This window comes from Cuculus canorus, chromosome 13, assembly GCF_017976375.1.
Source record: "Cuculus canorus isolate bCucCan1 chromosome 13, bCucCan1.pri, whole genome shotgun sequence".
NCBI lineage: Eukaryota > Metazoa > Chordata > Aves > Cuculiformes > Cuculidae > Cuculus > Cuculus canorus.
This window is the reverse complement of record NC_071413.1, coordinates 5535865-5560332: the sequence shown is the minus strand read 5'-3', so window position 1 is coordinate 5560332 and position 24468 is coordinate 5535865. Positions and strand designations below refer to the sequence as shown.

At 55.3% G+C, this 24468-nt stretch overlaps 1 protein-coding gene across 6 annotated transcripts in view; it reads left to right on the top strand.

Moving 5' to 3' along the window:
• The first annotated feature begins 3 nt into the window (after positions 1-3).
• Positions 4-24468, top strand: part of ZFPM1 (zinc finger protein, FOG family member 1) — a 34032-nt gene continuing 9567 nt past the window's right edge. For 2 of the 6 annotated variants that reach the window (XM_054079050.1, XM_054079051.1), the window contains exons 1-3: positions 4-190; positions 15320-15451; positions 17325-17414. In XM_054079050.1, the coding sequence (XP_053935025.1) occupies positions 151-190; positions 15320-15451; positions 17325-17414 (262 nt within the window). In that variant the 5' untranslated portion in view covers positions 4-150. Of the gene's footprint in view, positions 191-1823; positions 2335-2693; positions 2962-15319; positions 15452-17324; positions 17415-20189; positions 20569-24468 lie in introns of those variants that run through there. The other 4 variants (XM_054079047.1, XM_054079048.1, XM_054079052.1 and 1 more) reach the window with 3 other exon arrangements.

Here is a 24468-nt window from a genome sequence, read left to right as displayed (position 1 = left end):
GGCTCCGCAGCGCCGTGCACGGCCCCGGCCCCGGCCCGGCAGCGCGGGCGGGCGGGCGGGCATGCGAGCAGCCGGGGGCCCGCCCGCCGCCAGCCACCTGCCGCCCGCCCAGCCGCCAGCCGGGGCGCCGGGCTCGCCCCCATCCGAGCGATGTCCAGGAGGAAACAGAGCAACCCCCGGCAGATCAAACGTGAGTCACCGGCACCCTGCGCCGCCGCCAGCGCCTCTCTTCCCTAATGACCCCTTCCCTGGCGGTTTGCACCACCTCCCCGGTGTCCTCTTACCCCCTCTCCCCGCCCCGGTACCCCCCTGTCTCACCCTCCCGGGAGCCCCCTTTTTCTCATTCGGTAACCCCACCATCCCTCCGGTATCCCCTCGTTCACCCCCCACGTAACTCCTTCTCCCCTCCTTCGTTATCCCTCTCATCTCGCCCCCTCCAGTATTCCCTCTCTCCCGCTCCGGTACCCCCCTATCTCAACCCCCTGGTATCTCCCCATCTCTTCTCCTCCCGTATTCTCCCCTCTCACCCCCTCTATTTCTCCGGTACCCCACTATCTCGTCCCCCACTCCTTTATTCTCCCCTCTAATTCCCTCAGTGACCCCCCCCATATCTCCGGTACCCTCCTATCCCATTCTCCCCATCTCTCCGCTCCTGTATTGCCCCCTTTCACCGTCACGGTGACCCCCGCATCCCTCCGGTACTCCCCTATCTCAACCCTCCGTTATTCCCCCATCTTTTCTCCTCTTGTATTCTTCCCTCTCACCCCTACTCTGACCACTCCATCCCTCCGGTCCCCCCTCTCGCACCCCAGTTAACCCTCTCTGATCCCCTCCGGGTACCCCGGGTCGGTGCCTGCCCACCCGCTTTGGGCTCCGTCCTCTCTGCCTCCGCCAATGCCGGTGGCTCCGGTACCGGCTCCCCATGGGAGCCCCGATAAGGCTTTAAAATATTCCGTTCTGCAAGTCCCATCCTGATAACATCGCTCTGTCGGGACGGCCTGAAATTGTGATCTTATCTCTCCCCGCCTGCCTCCCATCCAGAGCCGGGCGAGGGGCTCCTCAGCTCCCCAACACCCCCCCGGGGCTGCCCAAACCCCTCCCTCCGGAGCTCCCCAGCCCCGACAGCACCTCCTCGCCCTGCCAGGGGCTCCCCTTTCCGCACGGGGATCCCCCACTCGCCATGGGTGCTGTTGGTCACGATGCGTCATCATCCATTCCAGCCGGTTGCCCCCGTTGCCCCACTGGTTGCCCCCATCCCCACTGACCATGCTGGCCACAACCTTTCACCCTGCCAAGTCGCCCCCCAGCTCCAACTTCGCCCCCAAGCAGGGATGGGATGTTGGTTTGACAGCGAGAGGGACCACCACGGGGTCCCATGGGACTTTGGCCACCATCCACCATTTCCGGAGGGTCGTGCTCCCTGTTTTCTGATCCGTTGGCTGCGATCTGGTTTGGATTCATCAGGGATGTGCCAACCGCACTGAGAAATTCTGCAAAGTGTTGGAAGTTTTTTTTAGTGACGGGCTTAGCTCGGGTTTTTTCCCTTCCTCTCTGATGTGTGTGTGTGTTTTTTTCCTTTCCCCCTCACGTCGATGGAAGCTGGCGATAAGAGGGAGATGGGAGGATAGGGAAGGCTGGCCACCATGTGATAATCTAGCTTTATCTTTCTCCTGAAATAATTGCAAGGCTGAGTTGCACCTACCTGTTTCCCTGCCTGGGGTGATTGCTCTGGTGATAAAGCTCAGCTAGACTTTTACCTGGGTAGAGTTAAAAATAGTTCCAGCTGCCTCCTATTTTTTTTATTATTTTTTTTTTTGTGATAGTTTTCTCCTCTAGCTTTATCCAACTTCTGTGGCTTTATTCCGGCAAAAAGCCCAGCTGCCGGGCAGTCCCTCCCTGGGTAACAACAGCTCATTCAACCAGGAGCGTTTAAACTGAAGCGAGCGGTAGCGTCGCAGCCGCTGAAATAACAGCGCTGATGTGGGCGATAGCTGCGCGCGTGGGGGACAAGCTGACGGCAGGACTCTCGCCTGGTCCCGGTGCCCACTGGTATGGACCTTGGTGGGGGGAAAGATGGGGCTGGATGAGGCCGTGACAGCTTGGCAAGGCGAAGGCTGCTCGTATCTCCTTCCTCTGCTGCTTCTCTGCAGAGATGTGAAGAAATGATAAAGTGGGAGGCTGATCTCAGGCCGCTGGCGATGGCCAAAACTGATTAAAAGCTGAAAGCTTGGAACCCTTCCTGTATGTGTCAACATGAAAACAGTCATTAGAGGCAGCGAGCGTGGTGAGAGCGCCTTTGCCGTTGCCTCCGACGGTTCTCCCCGCCGAGGGAAGGTATGCATGAATCAGGGCTCCGGTAACCAGACTCCTCTCATGTACAGACCGGACCTGTTTCCACAAAGTCTATCCTTTTTATCATCTCGGCTGGAGCATTAAAAACCACCTCCAGATTGGTATCTGCTGATTTTATTTTCCTGGGTGACGCTATGTTCTTGCTTTGGCTTCAGCTCTTCTGGGGTTGGGGTTGGTGTTGTTTTTTTTAAGCTCAATGCGATGCGCAGATAGGCTCGCAGGGGAGATGGCCGGGAGAGCAGGCGATCGCCAAGAGCGATAAGACAAAGATCAGACACCGGACTATATTTAACCAACTGCTTTAACCACCACCACCTTCTTCTTCTTTGCTTTTCGGGCTGGAGCGATGCAGTGATGGAGAGGGATGGGGGTACCAGCAGTTCGGGGTCCCTCCGAGCGCCCCGGGTGCACCCGCTCTGGCATGCCATGGCGAGGCTTGGAAAGCCGATTGCATCCGGACGGTGGCTTCCGATAGCGAGGAAAACACGCGGAGCATTTGCTTATTAAACCTCGCGGGGTACCTGCCTAGAGGGGCACAGTTGCCTTTTGCCCCCCGTTCCATCCGTGGCTGTGAAACCATCCTCCCTGCAGCTGTGGCTGCTTTGTTGGGTGGGGTTTCTTATTATTTTTTTTTTCCCCTCTGTGTTTTTTTTTGTTTTTGTCTGTCTTTTGTTCTGCTGGTAGATAGATGTGAGTGGCTGATAGAGAGCAGGAGCTGATCTCCAACCCAGATAGCCTGTTATATTTATTAACTTCAAACATGGGAGTGCGGGCACACGGCTGATGAGCGAGGCTGCTGGCAGCTGCCTCTGCGTGCACTCGCAGCGCCGGGTCTTCCGATGGGGGAAGATGATAAGCAGGAGATTGATCTCGTCTTGCTGATCTGCCTTTCCCTCTGTTGTTGTTGTAATATATACATATTATTTTTTTTTTTTCCTGCTGAAATTAACTGAAAGGGAGCATTTTTATAGTAGTTACAGGGGCCTGCTTGTGGGTTTGTTTTCTTTTCTTTTTTTTTTTCTTTTTTCCTTTTCCCTTTATATTCTGCTTTCAGCTAGAGCAGATCTGAGCCCCTGATCAGCACTGGCCTGATCTCCATCCTGATAGAGATTGCCAGAGCAGATAAGGGCCACTTATCTCTCCCACCAGACCGGAGCAGGATTCACTATAACAACAAACACAGCAAAGAGGGGCAAAAGGGCTCCAACAATTTGTTCCATTGCAAATGTGATTAACGCAGGCGCTTTAATTATCTGATGGGGGGCAGCTGCATATGTGTTTTTTATTTCTCAAGGTGTTTTTTTTTTTTCCTCACCCTCCCGTCTACTCTGTGAAACAAGCCGGGCTGAGAAGCTGAGCGCTCCCCAGTGCCTGTTATCAGCTGCAGATGTTGCATTAGTTTGATGAGAGCTTTGGCTTTCTTTTTCGATCTTTATCTGCTCCACATAACAAACGCATGGGCTGGGGTGGGGGGGGAAGGCAAAAGCACCGTCATATTTTTGTGTGTAGATTTTCTTTAATCGCTATTAGATGGTGTTAGATAGCGAGTGTGATCTGCACTGGTAAACCCTGCCATCTCTTGATGGGGTGGTATGTGTTGGTTGGGTTTTTTTCCCTTTCCTCTTTTCCAAGCTCTGTCGCTCCCACGTGGGCTCCGCAGCGATCAGGCAGGGGGTCGTGGTGCCAGATGGGGGTTGTGGTGCCAGCTGGACCGTGGGAGCCATTCTTCCCGGGAGCTCGGAAAATTGCATTTCTTGTAAAGATGACAGTGGCCAACCCGGTGTCTATTTTTAGCGGCAGCGTGGTAAGCCAGTGGCGTGGGATGCTCCAGGCACGCCTCCTGCCTGCTCCTCTCCTGCTCCCTTTGCTTGCTGAGTCGCTCCTTTCCTTTCAGTCCATGCAGGTGACTAACTACCTCCACTTGCTTTTTTTTTTCCCTACCTCCTGCCACTCTGATGCTGCTGCGCTTTTCCATCACTGCCAGCCTTTGTGCCTCAGTTTCCCCACCCACAGCTGCCGGGGAAGGGATGCTCTGGTGTGGGCAGTGGGGTGTCTGGGGAGGCATGTTACCCTGGGCTGCTCTGCTGGGTGGGGAGGACCCCTGGGATGAGCTGGGCACAGGCAGGGCCTCCCGGCTCTGCTCCCAAAACCGGAATTTTCTGTGCCTCCCCAGGGGCTGCCTTGACGTTGCAGCACCCTTGTGCCTAGACCCGCTCCTGGCATCCCGGGGGTGGCATCCCCGTGTTCCACGTGTCTGCTACTCCCAGGGGCGCTGCCTGCTTGTCTGCCTGCTTGCCTTGCCTGCCAACCCCTCCCCTCTTGTGCAAACGCCCCTGAGGCATTTGCCAGCCCTGACTCAGTGGCATATCGAAGTGGCACCTCCTTGGTGCTGACAGGGGTGCAGGCAGGAAAGCTCTGTAGCACATCTGCCTCCGTGGCGGCTCTGCCTATCGCAGAAGCTCTCAGCATCTTCAGATGCATCGTGAGTGGCATCAGGGGATCCCAGAAGCAAGGACCCACTGTGGACCCCACATGGTGGGAAAGGTCAGGGCGGGTGGTCCAGCTTGGGCTGGGCTGGCCGTGGTGTTTGGTGGATGCATCCAGCAGAGCCTGCGATCCCCTACGGTGAGCTCTTCTGGCCATTGCTGGCCATTTTCTACCAGTAACTCAGCAGTGCTGCACTCCTGCTCAGTGTGGGATTTGGACCTGGAAGAAGTTTCTCTACCTTTTCCATGGCTGGTGGGCCTGATGTGAGCATCCCTGCAGGCTCCGCATCTGGGAGAGGGGTCAGCACTGTGCTGGGCAGTTGGTAGCCAAGGGGACAGGTTGCCACAGCCTCTCTCCAGAGCAATATCTCCATTTATGGGGTTCCAGGGTGCCAACTCTGTGCTCTGCCAAGTGTGGGACATGTGGCTGTCCCCATGTGAGTGCTCCCCTCAGTGCCAGGGTGTATCCCCAGGATAGCCCTTCCCAACCATCCCCATCTCCTTATCAGGCAGAGAGGATGCATGTGGGATGCTCGGAGGGCAAGTGCTAGCCAGGCTGGCCGTGGCCATGCATGGGGCACCCGGCAGCACAGCAGAACCTGTTCTGCCAAGAGCTGTGGTACATGTGGCTGCCGACAGCCGCAGGGTGGGAAGGCGGTGCTGGCAGCCACGCGGGCGAGGGAGGCTGCGGCGGCTCTGGCAGGCAACCACTGCCAGGGCCCGTGGGCGCTGGGGATGGGTTGGTTTGTGTCTGTTGCTGCTTTTCCACCTCTTGTGCCCCCTGGGACACCCCTGCTCTGTCAACCTCCCCAGGCACCCTGAGCGATTATGGAGCTATGGCGATGCCCACACTGTGGGGACTATCCCTGGCATCCCATGCTGGAGCCGGAGTTCAGCTCCGGATCTGAACTCGAGTGGTTGGGCAAGGTCTTATTTTCCATCGTGAATCATGAGGCCACCTAGCAAGCTGTAGGTTCCCCTTTTGCCAAGTTTCAAGCCAGCCAGCTAAGCAATCGGGGCTTGGGAAGAAAGCAATCCTTTCCCCACGGTGTTGCAGTAGATTGTGCAAGGAGATAGTGCCACCGTGCAAGTGATCTGTGGTTCCTGGAGAAGGGGCAGCCCCATCCCTCACGGTGACCCGGCAGAGCCATCCGGCGATGGCAGCATCCCAAAAACAACATGGTGTGAAGTCACTGGGGAGTCAAGTCCTCTGGCATCACCGTGTCCACACGCACTGTCCGCGGCATCCCTGGGGCACCCTGTGCCGTGCGACACTCCCAGCCCTGTGCCAGCCATGGGGTCGATGCCACCCACATCCCTGGGAAAGGAAAGGATGATGCTGCCCAAACCGGGAGCAGCAGGGCTGGCACAGCCTGAGGACAGAGCCATTGTGCCTTGCTTGGTGTTAGTGGATTTGGGGTCAAATCCACCCATTCTGGGCAAAGGAAGAGGGTGTTTTCCATGTGTGCTGTAGTTCTACTGAAAAAAAACACCCAACATGATCTGCTTTGGAAAACGCTGTTTGGGATTGATGCTGCGGAGAGAAAACCAGCCCAGACCTTCCACAGCAGTGCAGCGCGGTTCCGGGCCCCGAGGCTGCTCCACGAGAGGGATGAACAGCCTTGCGCACCAGTCGGAGTAGCTGGGGAGGACAGCAGGAGTGTGGAAACCTTGTGTTTTTAAGATTTCTTTATGAAGAAAAAATGGAAAAGGCCTCTCTGGCAGCCCTGCATCGCGCTCCAGCTCTGCGAATCTTGCGGCTGCACCAAGGACATGGATTTTTCTTCCTAGGGGGAGAAGGAATCAACTTCCCTCCCACTGGAGAAGAGCAGGAATGGGAGCAGGAGGCCAGAGTCTTTTTTTTTTCTTTTTTTTTTTTCTGTGACACATCCCATGACTGTTTTTGTTGCCTGACTCAGGAGTTTTGGATGCTTTGGCTTGGCTAGGCTGCTGTCCCACTGCTTATTTTATCAGGAAAGTTCAAGTGTTTCGGGGGTAATACAGTTCCCTCTTCCGATGGCTGCCCGGCAAAGACTCCACATTGTTCCTGCAGCAACATGTTTTTTCGGAAGGGATGAAATGCCGAAAGGAATGTAACTGCTGACCTTGGGCTGCAGTGGGGTTAAGGAGTGTGTGCCTATGAGTCACTCCAGATAAGAGCCTTCCACGTTTTTTTTTCCTCCAAAATAATTCTTTATCTCCTCTTTCTCACATCAACATATTTGCTTGACATCTCCCATTCGATAGCGCACGGAGGAAATGCGCTCCTCTAATTTGTTCATCTGATGAAATATAGATGCATTGTTTTCTCTTGTCCTTGGTGAGCCGGGGGTCATGGCCTCGTGCTTTGGGGATGCTCGGCAGGCTTGGTGCCAGGGGCTTTGGGGATGCTCAGCAAGATCAGCGTCTGAGGCTTTAGGGATGTGCCTCTGGGTCGGTTCCAGGGCTTTGGGGATGCTCCGGTTGGTAGCCAGGGCACACGGGGCTTTAGGGATGTGCCTCGGGGTCAGTACCCAGAGCTTTGGGGTGCTCCGGTTGGTACCCAGGGCACACGGGGCTTTAGGGATGTGCCTCGGGGTCAGTACCCACGGCTTTGGGGATGCTCCAGTTGGTACCCAGGGCACACGGGGCTTTAGGGATGTGACTCAGGGTCAGAACTTGGAATGCACAGGAGGATGCCCAAGCAGGATGAGCATCGCCTCGCTTATCACCAGCTCAGGAGGCTGCGGGGAGGAAAGACTGCTTTTTCTAGGAAGTTCGGCCGCTCGCTCGCTTCTCCATCTCCCAGCCGAGGCCTCTCATGCTACTTCCAGCTCCTATGATAATGCGGAAAGTTGAACTGGCCCCATTACTGCGCTGCGATGGTTGCCTCGATAACGCCTCGATAATGGCAGCGATAGCGGCAGCTCGGTAGCCAATGGCTCTGCCGCTCCTCCCATTAACATTCCCCACCACGGACCAGCTCGGAGCTGCCTATCTGCTCTCCATTTCCACTCCTCCGCTAGATAAGAATGGAAATACTGACTTCATAGCTCACTGATTAAAGTGTCTGGATTTCTTGATAATACACAGATAAATTATGTTTTTCAAAAAGAAGGTAGGGAAGGGAGTGTGAGGGGAGGGAAAAACCTACAGTCCTTTTTTTTTTTTTTCCCTTTCCTCTTTCTGACCATGCCCTGTAGATTGGGTTTTTTCTACTCCAAAATGTTCTCTCCGGTCTGTGCCCAGGGTTGGCAGTGGAAGGGCAGAGCCCTGCGTAGTGCCCTCAGGAATAGGGCGTTATGGTGGGCAAGGAATTTTTGGGAGCCTTGTGGATGGGATGTATTGCACGTGCAGTCATGTCCGAGCTCTGGGATGGAAGTGCTGCCCTTCGATGCCAGGGACCTACTCGCATTGCAGGGATGCTTGGCTTTGCCAGCTGCCGCAATGCCGCACGGCTGCGGCATGTGGCTGGGATCCCAGTGCCGGCTGTGGCATCTCGGGTGGGCTCTGGCTGTTCCCAGGAACCAGCAGCCAGTTGGCAGGGCCTAGGGATACTCGGGAAGCGTCTGCCTTTCTATACCCATCTCCAGCCTGAACCTCACTAGTTCTGCTCTGGGATGCTGCCCGGTCTGGTGGGATGCTTTGGGATCAGACGCATCCAGGCTTAAAGATGCACAAACCGTTGTGCCCGGTGGCCCCAAACAAGGCTGGGTGATAGGAGCAGGCACAGCCCCGTTAGCATTCGCCTTTCTAAATTACACTTGAGTTTCCTCACTTGTCCCCGCCAGAGCAAATGGGGCTTCCACACTTTGTGGTTCCTTGCGCTGGAAAAGGTATCACCCACAAGAATCTCAGTTTGTTTCATCTAAATATAAAACTAAAGAGCAAATGGTATAAAGTTCATTTTTTAATGTCCTGCCCCATTCCAGTTGGGCTGCTCTCTTTATTTTTTTTAGAGGAACTGTGATAAAAAGCAGTGATAAAGCCAGGACTGTTTTGTGTAGGAGTCGGTATCTGCGTTATCTATCTCCCTTTTTCACTCTCCGAGCAGCTCTGTTGTTTTTTACTCTTATCTTGCTCCACCAAAATGCCAAGAACAGGAAAAAAAAAAAAAAATAATAAAAAAAAAGGCAGCCCAAGCACGCGTGTTTGCACAGAGGGAAACTCAGGGTGTGCAGAGCCGGGCATGAATGGCCACGATGCTTGGAGTTGGAGGAGGAGGAGGGTTGGAGGTGCCAGGTGAAGGTGCTGGCAATGAAGGGGCTGCAAGGAGTGATGGAAGGGCTGCGTCGTGGCTGGTGCGTGTGCTGGTCCAGCAATGGCTGCAAAGAAGGGCTATATCAGTGGGGTTTTGGGGGGAACAGCATTGTCCTAGCAGCCCCTGGAGACCTTCATCTGCTGGGCTCAGTGCTAGCAGCCCACCCCGCTTCTTATAGATGCGCCACCCAACAGAGTCGTACTTTCTTAGGGTTCTTTTCTGCTCTTGTAGCCTATCCAGCCCCAGCTCATTGCTGGAGACCCTGAAGTGGTCCAGGATGGCATGGGGACTTGTAACCAGTCAAGACACCCCAGCCAGAGCATCTTAGGTGATGGGTCTGGTGGCCTTCTGGGCCACATCCACCATTGTGTCGTCCCCACCCCTCCATCATTCTCTTCACCTGGTACCATCATGGACTGAAAGTCTCAGGGTTGAGGCTGAAAACTGTCTAAGTTCCCTTCCTGGCAGCTTTTAGCAGTGGGATGGACCTGGTAGGACCTGAAATCGCCTCCCACAGGGAGGGCAATGGCTCTGGCACAGCATCTCTGGGGTAATTTGTTGCTAGATTAAGAAAGAGCTTGACCTCTGGCCTCGCCATCACCTGGTATTGATGGGCTCTGCATGTTGTGCTTCTGAGTGAGCATCCCCACCCCCAGCTATTCCCAACTGGAATGACTTTATTCCAGGTGGGAGAGAAAGTACCAGAATTGAGGGATTTTTCATCCAGAGAACTCCTTTTGGCCAGCAGCGATGAGGCACCTGGTGCAGGAGCAGTGGTGGTAATGAGCCTTGCACACCCATGCCACGTGCACGCCCATGCACATTTGGAGCCTGATCTTCATGGATGGAGTTTCCTTCTGTCTTATTGGGGTACTCAGCTGCTCCCCAGCCCTGGACTTGCACCAGGCTGCTCAAATCCTACCCGGATTGGCATAGAGTTAAACATCTCAAACTGCCCTTGGATGGGGATTGGGAGAGAGGACACCCTGGGGTGCCCCCAGTAAGGACCTGACCCTCTCTTCTGGCTGTAAGAGGGGCCCCACCAGCTGCCTCAGTTTCCCCTCTGTGCATTGAACATCTCCTCGCTCCAGCTCCCTCACTAGCCTGGAAGGCAGGACCGAGTTAAGTATCGCATCCCCTTCTCACAGAGCAATCTGCTGCCATCCATCTGATGTGCCGGGGCTGGGGACGGCTCTATTAGACTCTCTCCTCTCTTAAAATCTATCAGGGTGTTATCGACCCCATCTGAAACGTAAAGTCACTTCATTGTCATTGTCCCTGTATTTTCTTTCTCATTATTTTTTCCCGTGCCCCCCGCGGCCCGTTTTCCCCCCCATCCCCAGCTGCTGTTTGATATGATGCGGGCTCTCTCGCTATTAGTATTAGTAATCGCGGCCCCTGAAGTGAAACAATCTCCTGTAATCTATCAGTGGTTTATCGGCCCTATCTGAGCGCCGGGAATGGCTGGGCTCGGCGATGGCGCCATGCTCGGCCGCTGATAAAGTTACAGAGTTCAGGCGGTGATGAATGTTAAGTAACTGCACCCCGCACAGATAGGATATGGACTTGGCAGGGGGAGCAGCTCCGGCTGAAACCAATCTCTCCCGTATCAGCAGGGCTACTTTTTCTCAGGCTCTGCTTCTCCCTGGCTCTTTTCTTCCCCAACACTTGCAAGCGGGGGCTCCGCTGGGGTTGTGGTGCCCCGGATCAGGGAAAGTACTCAGGGTGCTGCATCCCATGGGTGGATGCTGGGGAATTCGGCTTCACTGGGATGGGGATGCCAGTCTGAGTGCTTTTTTTTTGCTGTGATCGGGACGCTGCGGGGTGTGGACATGAGCATCCTCGCACCAGTAGTTGCTGCATCTCTGTGAGCATTCTCAGCATCTTCCCATGCCAGGAGAAATCACAGCAGCCCCCACCATCCTCCTTTTCGTCCCTGCCACCCTTCTTTTCACCCCCGCCTCTTCTCTTCCTAGATAAGCTAGGGCTTAATACATTATAAATTTAATCATAAATTATTATAAATACCCACCCTGAGCATTTGCAGCACCCACGTGCCCCCATCAGCATCCACCTCTATTCTCCCACTATCCTTTATTCCCATCCTGGACAAATTAAGCCTAAATACTTTATAAATTTAATAATAACTTACTATGAATAACCCCCATAAGCAATCGCAGCATCCTCCTCTATCTTTCCTTCCCCTCCTGGATAAATTAGGCCTAAATACTTTATAAATTACTATGAATCGGCCAATGAGTGATCGCAGCATCTCTTCCCACAAACAATTGCAGCATCCCAGTAGCAATTTTAATATGCACCACCACCTTTATTCCCCTCCTGGATAAATTAGGCATAATTTAATAGTAAATTATAATAAATACCCCCTCCATCTACCCAAAATTCCATCCTGTTTTGGTTTTTTTCTTGCCCTTTTAACACAAGGCTCCGCGGGAAGGGTCGGGGTGAGTTTTATCTGGGGGCAATGGAGAAAGGCCCCGAATTAGAGATAGGTACCACTGGGGCTGGCCCCAACCGTTATCGGCTCCGTGCATGGGGCTGATATTTAATGTGGTGATATCCAAGGGGGAGCCTGCTGCCGGGATGCTGCAGCCCGTCTGATAGGGGCAAAAAAAAGTTCATTTGTGCTCAAAAAGGTCTGTTTCCCTCTAAAACCGGACTCCCAAGAGGAGAGTCTTGCCCTTGGACCCCAGTTTTTGGAAAGCATTGCTATTTGATGCTGGATCCCAGCAGCATCAGCCAAGGGAAGGGAAAAATAACCTGCTGGATGATGTGACCTTTGAGGACCAGCGTCATTTCCGTGCTGCTAAAACCTCATTTGCCCTCGGTCACAGCACTTGGCATCCCCAGTCCTCAGGGAACGGGCTCAGGGGCACCTGAGGTCATTGGTAAAAGCAAACATTAATACATGCTGGGGAAAGAATTGGGTGAGAAGAGGCAGGCTGTTGTCCCATCAGATACTGGTGGTTTTTGGATTTGTAGCCTAGGTTGCTCCCTGGGCATTGCTCGCTGCAGAGTGGACGCGGTACAACCTTGCTACGAGACCTTGGGGAATCCCTGGGCTGTGCTGAACCTCACTGAATCACCGGAGATGTTTTCGCAGCTGGTGCAAGGAAGCATCAGGTGTGGCTGTGACAGCGTCTTTCCCTGGGGAATACCAGCCCCCGTGGCTGCAAAATTTGGAGGAGAACAGGGAGGTTTAGGGGCAGCGGCACTGCCCTGAGGAGGTGATGTCTGGACTGGATTCCCCACGGTTTGATCATGGCGTGATGGATGGGCATCGTGGCAATGCTGGTGGGAAGCCTCACCTGACTGCTTTGGATTTATGAAGTGGTTTGTTGGGGGGTTTGCTTTATTTTTAATCAGAAGATGGATTCAGGGTCAGCGCAGGGATAAGGATGAACTGGAAGGATGAGAACCTCCATCACGCTGCCCATACTGTCCTGCCAAGCCCAGTGGAGCTGGGGACATCCCCTGGGTCCCACCAGTGCTGAGTGGTGACACACCAGAGCTGAGCACCCTGAGGACTCACTGTGCCACCTCACCACCTGCCCAGCCTTTGTATTTTTGAAAATAATAGGTTTTTGGAGTTGGGTGCATGCTGATTAATGCCAGACGGCAAAGGCAGGTTGCCCCCAGCCTGCACGTGTTTTCGGTCTACGTCCTGCTTTCCTCCATGGAGACTTCTCTCCTCCTCCTCTTTTTACTCCTCCTCCTCCTCACTCCGGAGCCGGTGGGAAAGTCTGGGGCTGTTGCTATTTTCTGTCTGTTATCAAGGCCTCTTATCGCTTTGCTCTTGTCTGCGTGCCGGCTTTCGGAGCGTCCAGGGTCTCACTCTTGGCAGAATGGAGAATTGCCCCCCCCCTCCTTTTTAATTTTATACTATTTTTCCTTTTATTTCATTTACTGGTTAAGTGCAAAGAATCAAGAAAAGGTTTATTATTCCTGCACCAGGAGAACTTGAATTTGAGTGAAATGCTTAAAGAATTACCTGAGTAACGATGGGTTTTCCTACTGCTGGAAAAGCCCCAGGGATAATTACCCTTGTGCCTGCCCAGGACCCGCATCCCCAGGCTGTGCATGGGTGACATGGGCGCATCGCCTCCCCTTCCTGCAAGTTTCTACAATTGCTGTAATTTTTTTTTAAAAAAAAAGAACAGAAAAAAAAAATAAATCCTTCCCTGTTATCAAAAAAAAAAAAAGGAGGAGAAGGAGGGAGGGAGAAGAGTTAATCGTTGAAGCGGAGTATCTTGGAAGGGAGCATTTTTTGGCTCTTCCCCTCTCTGTAAAGCCAGCCTCAGTAATTCAGTTTTAAAGCATGAAAAAAGGGAGTTGATGAAATTCCACTATCAGCACTGAACCAATATGCAAAATATCTCGCCGAAAATCAAATAGCTATTATGTTTTCATTTCCATTTCAGCGTATTTGCTTAATGAAGAATAGACAGATCAGGCAAGCCGAGGGAGGCTGTGTGCGGTGATAACTGTGCAGGGCTTCCAGCAATCCCGGAGAAGTGACGCTCCGCTCCCTGCTCCTCACTCCCTCTCCCTCTCCTGCTTTTTTTTATTTTTTCCCTCTTTTTTTTTTTTTTTTAATTTTTTTTTTAAACTATCCAGTAGTTCTTTTAACACACACAACCAACAGCACTGGAAGCACTGGTGGCAGAGAATCCCTGCCCCCAGGGATGGGCAGGCGTGCTGGGAGTTGGATGCTGCAGTGGGGCAGCCTGGACGTGGGGATGCAGCCAGGGACTGGGGTGATGTAGGGCAGGGATATTGCTCACCACTTATCATCCCTGTGGGCACTCAGCGATGCTGTGATACCCAAACCCCAGGTTTTATACCATTGCATTTATACAAGCCATTCCCAGCCAGGACTCTGTGTTTGGGATGGGATGTGGGAAGCCTGAGCACCCCTGGGTGGGTGTCATCCATCCCTCCCTGGCTCCGTCCATCCTTCCATGGCCAGGCTGGAGATACCAAGCCATGGAGCAGCCAAGAGTTGGGTTAACTTTATCAGAAGCCCAAGAGCCGTGAAGGCGTGAAAGAAGAAATTAGCCTAACAATGTTTCATTTACAGCGAGAGAAACGATTTGTTAGCTGGCGATTGTTTCTGAATATTATCAGAGCCTTTTTAATTGTGCTGGAACTGAAATTAGCAGAATTAGAATAAATTGCCTTCCCTTCTCCGGCAGCCTCTTTATTCACGCTCATTGTTGTCTGCTTTGTATAGATTATGGGCTCTTTGTTCTCCTGCTGTAAATATACATGCCTGGAGTCACAGAGAGCAGCTGAGGTCTGCAGACGGTTTGTCACCGTGCCGTTCCCCTTGCCCGTATGCTGGGCTTGGCGGGGCGGTACTGGATAGGGCACCGGGCATCCCCCAGCACGGCTTCGTGCGGCACAAGCCACATGCACCGCTCTTTCTTTCATGATTTCAGTGCAGATGGGGGATGCTGTGTTGCCGTGGAAACAACACCATGGGCTGGCAGGGCTGTTGGGAGGTGGGGCTGCTGGGGTGTCCCCCGTGTGCGCCTCATTTGCACCCTTAGAATCATAGAATCATTAGGTTGGAAAAGACCTCTTGGATCATTGAGTCCAACCATTCCTATCAGCCACTAATCCTGCATCCTTCTTGCACCCCGTGTCCCACTGCAGCATCCCCCTCTGTCTGGGGCTGTGGGCATGGCCGGGGGATGCATTGCGTGTCCCCTGTTTGCTAAGGGGTGCTGGGCACCATGGGGGATGGTCTCTGGAGCCTTTCGACCCCTCTGGGGCAGGTGCCGGGTGGGGTTTGGTTGGGAAGCGTGGGTGGGTGGTGCAGCGGGCTGTGAACCTTGCCAGGTCACCACCGCGTGCTTGTGGTTTGTAGGGACACCACTCACACTTCCCAGGAGAGTGTGGGGGTCATTCCCAGTGATGTCTGTAAGGGAGCTGGGCATCCCTCGGAGGACACCCCAGAGCAGGGCAGTGGGTCTATAAACTCCTCTCTGCAAGGGTATAAGGAACCCCAGGGTGATGCTGAACCCCAGGGCTGGCTGGGGACAGGGTTCTCCCTTCCTGCGGCGTGCTGCAGGACATCTCCTCTGGGCCCCGTCCCAACGATGGGTCAGGGAAAGACCTTTAGCCATCAGTGTGCTTTGTTTCCCAACTGGAAAAATCCACCATTTTTTCTCCCTTTGGTTCATTTCCCTCTAACGACCCCTCTGTGTGCCGGCAGGTTCCCTGGCAGCGATGGAGGAAGGTGAGGACACCCCAGCAAGTGAGAAGAGCCCCTCAGAGAGGGAGGGGGCCACCTCAGACCGCGAGGGCTCTGCCGAATGTGACACCTCCAGCTCCCCTGGCAGCGAAGGTGAGCCATGCCGCATCGGTGGGGACTGCTCGTGGTGTCCCCCTATTGTGGGGATGAGCTCTGTCACCAGAGCAACTGCCTTGGCACGCGGGCATCCTGGGCATCATCTCTGCTGTCTGTACGTGGTGTTATTTAGGAAATGAAGCATCCCATCTGCCTATCGAAGGGTTGATTGTTGGTTAAACAAGGCCCCCTGCTCTCCCTGGGGTGCTTCATTCCTCCAGGAACCTTCTGGCCAGCAGCTGGTGATGGCAATGGATGATGGCGAGCAACTGGCCAGGAGCAAGGATGCTCCGCAGCACAGAGGGGCTCCCCGTGTCTGGTGCAGGGAGGAGCAATCTCAGCCCAGCTATGGGCAGCGGCATTCCGGGGGATCGCAAGCTGGGGAGCTGGAAACCGGAGGGGCATTGCTTGCCACCATGGCTTGCCACCATGGCTGCTAATGAACACCACCACCCTGTATCTGCTTCAGCGCCTTTCACTTGCCTCAGTGCTAAGCCGGCGGCAGCAGTGGAGGGATGTTGGGGTGCAAAGTGACCCCTTGGGGTGCAAAGTGACCACCCCAGGGTGCAAAGCCACAATTGAGGCCGCAGGTGCTGGCACCGGGAGCTCTACGGATGGGGCTGGGGGGACAGTTGCTGCCTGCTTCCTGCCCGCGCCACCGCCTGCCTGCCGCCACACTGTGCCGTGCTGTGCCCCACCCCAGAGGTGGCTGCATTTCAGGGCAGGGCCGAAACAGTCCCCAGATATCCTTTAAGTTCCTTCCTGTGGAGGTGGGGGCAAATCCTAATCAGTTAATATTTGCAGTGCCCTTCAAGATAACCACAGCAGGGCAAGGCTGCGCCGGCTAATGGAGCCGGCCAGTCCCCACTGCCTTCATTCACCAGCAACCAGGGAGCAAAGCATCCCCCAAAACCACAGGAGCCACCCCATGATGCACCGGGAAAGGGGGTGATCCATGCTGGCACCTGATGGCTGTGGCAGGGTGGGCTTGGCAGCAGGGAGAAGCGAGCGGCTCTTATCTGATGGGGGAGCCGGGCTGGGGGCGAGGGAGCCGGGAGCCTGGGCGCGGAGCTGCACCTGGCACTAGTCTGCCTCGATAAAAAGGTGATAGCAGAGATAACGCTGAGCAGCAATAACGGCCACTAAAGCTTTCAGCGCGATGGATAAAAATCGATATGCCAGGCACTTTGATTTATAGCCAAAAATAATAGGACTTTTATACCCGGTGATTGATTTATTTGATGTTAATCATTCCGCTTATCACCTGTATTAATAATCTCCAATGCCGGTGACGTCACCCCTGGGTGTTCGCTCTGGCGCCGATCGATTGGGCTCCGTGCTGGTTATCCGCCCGGGACGCCAAGGCAAACATGTACTTTGGGCGCTAATCTTCCACACTGTCATATGCAGATAGGCCTTATCAGCTGCATCTCCAGCAGCAGTTAATGGAGAAAATAATTGTTATCAAGTTGCTATGAATACACCACAAATAGAGCCGTGACGGGAGCAGGGCTAAACCGAGTGACATGGGGCCCACAGTGGGATGGGAGAGATGCGGGGGGTTTTGGAGCTGGGAAGTGGATGCCCACTCAGGGGTGGCTCAGGAAATCCATGGGAAGGATGTGTAGGTGGGCTGGGCTCTCTTTATGCATCTTCCCACGGGACAAAGGGACCACAGGGCTGGGCAATGAAGGGGTTTGGACACATGGATTTTGAGGGGGAACTCCCTCCACGCACAGGAACATGCTTGAGGGTGAACCCACACACATCCTGGCCCCGGGGTGTCACCGGTCTGGTGGTCCTGACCCCATGGGACGCTGCCTCTGAAATTCCTTGTGCATGAGCGTCTGCCTTCCCTCTCCTGCTGCAGAGTCCAGAGATGCGCCAGAGAGTCCGAAGGAGCTGGAGAAGCCAGATCCTGGAGAAAACCCACGGGAGCCGGACAGTTGGAATGGACCAGGTGAGTCCCTAGTGTGCGACTGATCATCCTGTTGCGTCTCAGCTTCCTGGCTGGACCACGGGTGGGAACAACCGGAGCAGCCCTCAGGCATTTACCACCTCTTGCAAAAAACAGTATGAGGAGGACTGGGAGCATCAGATGCTGAACTGTTTGCAAACACCAGCACTTCTGCTGGGAAAGGCAGTGGTCCCCCACGTCCCCTGAGCCACAACTGAGAACATAAAAAGTGATCTTGGAGTGGTAGGGATGCTGGCACCATGGCTGGCATCACTCCTCCCAGCGCCGGGAAGGTGTGGACCCCATCCTGCATCACCCCATGTTTGTGAGGGCACTTTGCAAGCATCCTGGCAACCACAAGAACGATGCTTGAGCGGTTTTGCGATGGTTATCAAAACCCCAAGGAGTGAATACAGCCGTCTATCTCCCTCTAGGCATCTCTGCGCCGGGGCCGCCAGCGCCTTGGCAGCCTGGCGAGGCTGGGCACGCCATGTGGGTACCCCACACCCTATCGCCCCGCTATCTCCAAACCGACCCGCCGATGGGGTTTGCAGTCAGGGCTTCTCTGCGCCGATTGGGTTTGCGGGCACGTGTCCACTGGGGATGGCACTGGGCAAGAGGATGGGGATGGGACCAGAGGGAACCGAGACCTACGAGAGTGGGTATGCCAAATTTCAGGCCCTGTTAGTGCTACCAGCCCCTACCCACGCCTTCCTTCTCCCGGGGGACCTCCCGGATCTAATTTTGGAGCAGCCGTGTGGAGCAGCTCATGATGAGAAGGGGTGACCGTGGTGCAGGACAGTGATCACCCTTCAGCGATGGGTGCAACAGGGTGTCCCTGGTGTGTCCCCAGGGCCATGAGCCTTCTGTGTGGGCTGGGTGATGGAGAAGCCCTGGGAAACGCCGGCTGCCAGCGCACGTGCTCCTGCAGCTGCCCAACTCCCCATGGCCCTGCAGGGAGCCATGGCCCCGCTCCCCTTTCCTGCCCCATCCAAGGGGAAGCGCTCATCGGCCCCGCTGATATCCCAGCCCTTCCTGCGTGCCGGGCAGGAAGGAGCTGCGAGGCTGCCCCCAGCTCTTCCTTATCTCCTCCCTGGCCCTTTGCCCCCGGCAGTGCCGGGCTCCCCGGTCCTGCACTGGCATCCTGGTGCAGGGCAGGAGGGGGCTGCGGGGCCAAACCCATGGGTGTCCCTATACCCTGGGGGTCACAGCACTGTGCAACCCCATATTTAAGCAGGACCAGTGGCTATGGACCACGAAGCATTGGCTCTGGCCATGCTTTCCCTTCCCCCTCTTCCCTCGCTGGAGCGGGTTATTTGCATTCTTTATGTAAAAGAGATTTTATTATCGCCTTCTCCCAGCCCATCTCTATTCTGGTAATTGGAGTGGTATTAATTTCTGTGTGGCTGGGAGTTGATGGCGGTCCGGCGATGCTGCAGCGATAGGGTGTTCCTTTCGCACCAACCGCCGCGATAGCCCGTCTATCAGGCGCTCTGCAGGCTCTGCACTTATCAGGGATGGAGCTGGCGAAAAGGGAAACTCTGAGCAGCCTGAATTTTCTTTTTTATCTGGCAGGATCCGCCGTATGTCAGCAATGGCAGCCGCGAAGATGCGGCATGGCGGGGGGGGCAAGCGGGCTGCTCCGGGTGTCTTTGTTCATACATGTGGGGTCTCGCCTTCCCTTGGCACTTTTTGGGGGCCTGTTGGGTCACCCCCACTGTGGCTGTGCCCTCTGGGTCTGCGAAGCTGCTGCCCGCTGGGTACACCGCTGTGGCAGAGGCTTGGCAGCTCAGGAACGCGGTGTGCCAGGACCTTGCCGTGGTGCTTCTTGGCCCCGTGTGCTGGCAAGGGAGAAAGACTATTTTGTTTTATCTTTGAAATGACCTTGCTCGCCGGAGGGGGCTGCTCGCCTGGCTGATATGCAAATCCCTGGGAGCTGGAGGCTGTAATCCTCAACTTGGGAGCCTTTACAGATGTGCCACCCTTCGGTCACCCCTACTCAGTTCTGCTTTCCGGAGGGATCCTAGGGTGGAGCATGGCCATGCTTCACACCTGCATGTGCCGGGTGCTTCATTCTGTGGCCAGAGAGGGCATGTGCATCCTCCCCAAACTCTCCAAGCTATTCCCCACAGCACCGCCTGCAGCTCTTGGCCATACCCCAGGTTTCCATCTTTTCCATCCATTTTTGTTTGCTCTGGAGTGGGATAAGTGGCAGAGATTTTTGGGAGCACCTGCAGCCTCCAAACTCTCCTCACACCCTATTGCTGCCCAGAGAATCTCACCATGTCGGGCCAATTTTCTCAGAGGAATAAAGTACAAAACTCAAACAAATTTCATGATCGTGGTGTTAGGATGGGAGAATGAAGAGAGCTGAGCCCCGCTGAGGGACAGGCTGCTCAGCCACAGTATGAGACACTGGAGAATCCCCACTGGATAGGCTGCAGCCCCTGGGAAGCCTGGCTGGCACTTGCGTCTCTGCAAGGTGGGATGAAGCACTTTGGTTTTGTCTATGGTAAGACCGATGGGCCACCGACAGGGAAGGGATGGATCAGACTGCGCCAAATCTGGGGTAGTTTTGCTCTGTCCCCCCTCGGCTGAGTCCCACCACCCTCCCCAAAATAGCAGCAGTCGCTCCTGGAGGGTTCCTCACCCCCTTTCCTACGCTGGCTTCACTGTTTGGGTCCTCACCAAGACTTCCACCTCACTAAGCCCCCAACCCTCTGCTGTTGGCTTGACCAGAGTTTATTTAATTGCTCCTGGGTTGTAATGATGACTCTGTATCAATTATGGAGTATGGTTCAGGTCATCCTCTCCCAGAACCAGGAATCCATCCTCACCACCGTGCATGCAGGGTATCAGGACGGGACAGAGCAATTTATATTTTTGGTGCATCTAATTAAAACTGCAAACTTTTATTTTTTCCTTTCCCCCTCTTTCCCTGTCGCCTCCCCCCTTCCCCTTTGCCTCCTGCTCGCCTTCGGTTGTGTTTATCTGCGCCGCAACTCCTGCCTGAATAATCTCCGGCTGCCTGGAGTTTGTCTGCAAACCTCAAGGTTTATTATCGGGGCAAGCAGGGCACGGCGAGGAGGGACGCCTTGTCCGGATGGCCGGCACCGCACCACATCTGCCCCATCGCTCCCCCTTCCCCTCCGCCCTGGTATGTGTGGGTGGGAAAAATTATTCCAGCTATTTCTTTTTATCGCTGGGAGCCGGGCTGAGCAGCAGATAGTTGTGTTTGTGTTAGATTGCTGGGGGATGGGGAGAAATTGGGGGTCAGGGCAGTAGCCCCCTAAGTTGGGGGGGTTCCCTGGGGTGCTGACACCCCCCCCCCACGGCCTGGCTTCTGTCCAGCAAAGCCGTGTGCCAGCACCAAAGGAGCAGAATGTTTGGTATCAGACTGAGGATGGGACCCAGCAGGGGCAGTGGCACCTGTCCTGGGTTGGGGACATTGAAGGGGACATTGTCCCTGCTAGAGTCTGGACCTGAAAGTCCCTGCCCTTAGCTCAGCCTCTGCCTGAGGACACTGCAGGATGGAGAGATGCTCAGGGCAATGTGGGGACACTGATGGAATAGAGGGATGCACAGACTGATTTGGGGGTATTGCTGAGGAGTGGAAGGATGCTCAGACCCATTTGCAGACACTGCTGATGTGAAGGGATAGTCAGGCCAGTTTGAGGACACTGCTGGGGTGGAGGGATGCTCAGGCTGGTTTGGGGACACTACTGGGGTGAGGGGACACCTGGACTAGATTTTTCCACAGCCTGGCAGGGACACCTCTGTGTTGGACAGTGCCACGGGCTGGTGAGACACGCAGGCAGCGTCCCCGACTCTGTCTCCATCCTCCCCTCCTGTTTTCCTTGAGAATGAGAAAAATGTCTTGCACATTTCAAGCGAGAGCCCTGAGGGTGATGCTGCCGGGCTGACAGTGATTGACAGCTGTCAGTTGCTGCTGCTTTGCCACTCTGCCCTGGGCTGGATATGAGGACCAGTGGGTTTTAGGAGTTGGTACAAAGCTGAGGTCCCATCCTGCTCCTCCATCTGAGTGCTCCCCCCTGGGGGTCCTCCCTTTCCCCTACAGGAAGGCCCTGCCTGGTGCTGCAGCAGCGACCCCCCATGCGGTCCCCTTCCTTTTCCGGAGGGGATATCTGCCCTCTGCATCAGCTCCGGGGGCCCCTTTGCTCCCCCCTTGGCTTCCTGCCCCCCCCATGCACCCCTTCCCGCTGCCTGGCACCAGCGCTGGGCAGAGCTCAGGGGTCCCTGCAGGGACAGAGCAGTGACAGTGTGTCCCTGGGACGGGGGTCTGGCAGTCCCGGGGGAACTGCAAAAGTCTTCCTCTTTCCCGTCCTCCCTGACCTCTTTCTGATATTATTCTCGTGTTTATTCCTGTCTGCCTCCCACTGGGCACAGCTCCCATGTATTTCCCAGGACAGGGACTCTCTGGGGATGGGGACCCCATTGGGGCCACGTCCCAGCAGGATACAGCAACACCCCGAATGCAAACATGCCAGGGAGGCTTATCGGGACAGATCCTGCTAGGGCAGGGCACCCCAGCTTACGTGGGGTGTAAGGAAAGAGCAATATCTGGGTGACGCGTGGCACAGCTGGTGCTCGCCCCACTGCTGCCACCACAGCTGGCGGACAGGGTGCTCGGCCCTTTTGGGGTGCAGCACCTCCTGGGTGCCATCACCCCCTCCCTGGCCTACGGGAGGTGCCCGCTTTGCTCTCCAGGGTAGGTCAGAGCTCCTCTATTAACTGGGGGCAGGGTTCAGCCCGATAAAGATTTGCTTTTGTACTCTGTCAAAAAAATCAATACATCGTGAGCGATGGGTGGAAGCGATAAAGACAGAGCTCTCCCCTTGGCTCCCACCTCCCTGGGGCAGCAGGGTGTTTCCCTGCACCCCAAAACCATGGGCAGAGAAAGTAGCAGCCCAGCTCTCCCACAACCGACCCCCCTTGGTCCACGGCAACTCAGCTAGAGCAACCCCAGGTTGAGCCCAAGCAGGCGCAGCCCAGCAAGGCTTGAATTTAAACCCTTCTCGTTCCTTTGTCGTCCCCAAGGCTGCCCTGATTACTCGAGCACCCGGGACGGCAAAGCTGGGATAATCTCCTTAGCCCCTTTGGAGAGATTTCCCTTTGTGAGCGTAGGTGAAGAGTGGAGATGCTGCGTGTTCACAGCTTAAGACTCTTCCCAATCGGCTCCCTCCATCTTATCGGAGCGGTGCCATCACATCATTTCGCTAGTTGAGTTGTCAGGATTTATTCCTTCCGCCGCACGCTCGCCGCTTCTAAAAACAGCAGCTGGGGCGTGTGGAGGGGCTGGGCTGGGGCTGCCAGGGGAGTCGGGGCTTCTCCAGCTCCGCTTTCCTGAGGCGGGAGCAGGAGAGCCATAGGAGCTTGGGTACCAATGGATGGATCCATCCATCCATCCATCCATCCATCCATCCATCCATCCATCCATCCTCCCTCCCCCCCCGTTGGGGATTCCTATGTCATGGGGACATCTTGCCCATGCAGGGCTGGGAGCATGGACCACCGGTCCATCCCATTCTCCCCGGCTCTGCATCGCCAAGGCTCGTGCTGGGGCAGTACCTGGTGGTGTGCCCCGCCAGGGCTGGAAGCCCCTGGAACCCAGCGCCAAGCGCTGTATTAACAGGAGCAGCACACGGCGCGGCTGATGCTGGGACACCGTCCCATGACACCCTGATAGCAGTATTTATCCAGATAGTATCCAGGCAGCTGCAAACACTCCAGGACCTCCAAGCCCAGATCCCAGCTGAGAGGCAGAGCTGGATCATTCAGATATGATTAAAGTCGCGTGGGTGCGGTTGGGGCAAGGGGATATGGCCGATAGTTTGCCCCCTCTGCCCTTCTCTCCTGCTCACTCTTGCAGGAGAAGTGAACACAAGTACATGGATGCGGTTGCACTTCCAGAGCGTCCAGGAGCAAGCTCAGGTGGCTGTAGGAGCTGGTGCAGCTCCCAGCGGTGCATCCTTGCCCACTACTTTAGTTATTTCTCTGGCCATAAGAATGATGTGGGTCGCCTTGCGGGTGGACTCTTCCAGAAGTTCATCTTTATCACACCCCAGGCCTGCGTTCACCTCATGTCATGGATGGTGATGCCTCACTGGTGTGGTGGAACCCCAGAAGCTTCCTCGCTCTGCGCATGCCCACTTGGGACCCTTAGGTCCCCGGGCACTCCGGTGCCAGCTGTGCCTTCTCAGCCATTGATCACCCGATGTGCGGCCGCGGTGTGATGACAGGATTAATCTTTGCTCTCCGGCACAGCTCAGCCTATTTCTTTGAAATCTCTCAATGGGGAGATAAGGCGAGGTGCAGCGCAGGGCGAGCAGGCGCTATCGGTCCCGGGGGGCAGGGAGCAGCCTCAGCACCCTGGGTTTTGGCAGTGGCAGAGCACTGGGGTCCGTGCTGTGCCAAGCAGGTGCACCCAGCTCACCGGGGGCTTTCACCCCCCCGCCTCCTTCCTTCCCTTCTGCCCCTTTTCTTTGCGACCCAGAGCAAACAGCCAGGTCCCTGCCCAATTTGGTTAATGATCAGGGAGATAAACCGTCCTGCGATAAGGATGGGGCTGGCGGGGCCTGGCTGAGGACCGATGGCCAGATGAGATAGCCGGGGTGGTGTTCACCTGCCGAGGGGGATCCCGCAGGGAGGGAGCCCATGCTTTCAGACTTTGCTCCTTGCCACTCACCAGGGAGGCTACTGGGTTGTCACCCAGGGCGCTCCACAGGTTGGCACTCAGGGCACCCAGTGGGCTGGCACCAGCTCTTCCCAACCTTCCCCCGGTTGTAGGCAAGGTGATGTGGCCAAATCCATCACCATCAGAGCATGGGGATGGAATTGCTCCCTGCTGTGTGGTTGTCCCCATGTGGGGCCATGGCTTGCTTGCTCGCTTTGGGCTTTGTTCCCAAAGTGCAGACGGCTTGAATACACAGTATCTCCCAGTTTGCCCCATTTGGGCTCAGCATCTTTTGCCCTATGCCAGGGAAGAAGTAGAGCAATGCATTGTGTGCAATTTGTAATCACCTTTTCCCTCCTCATT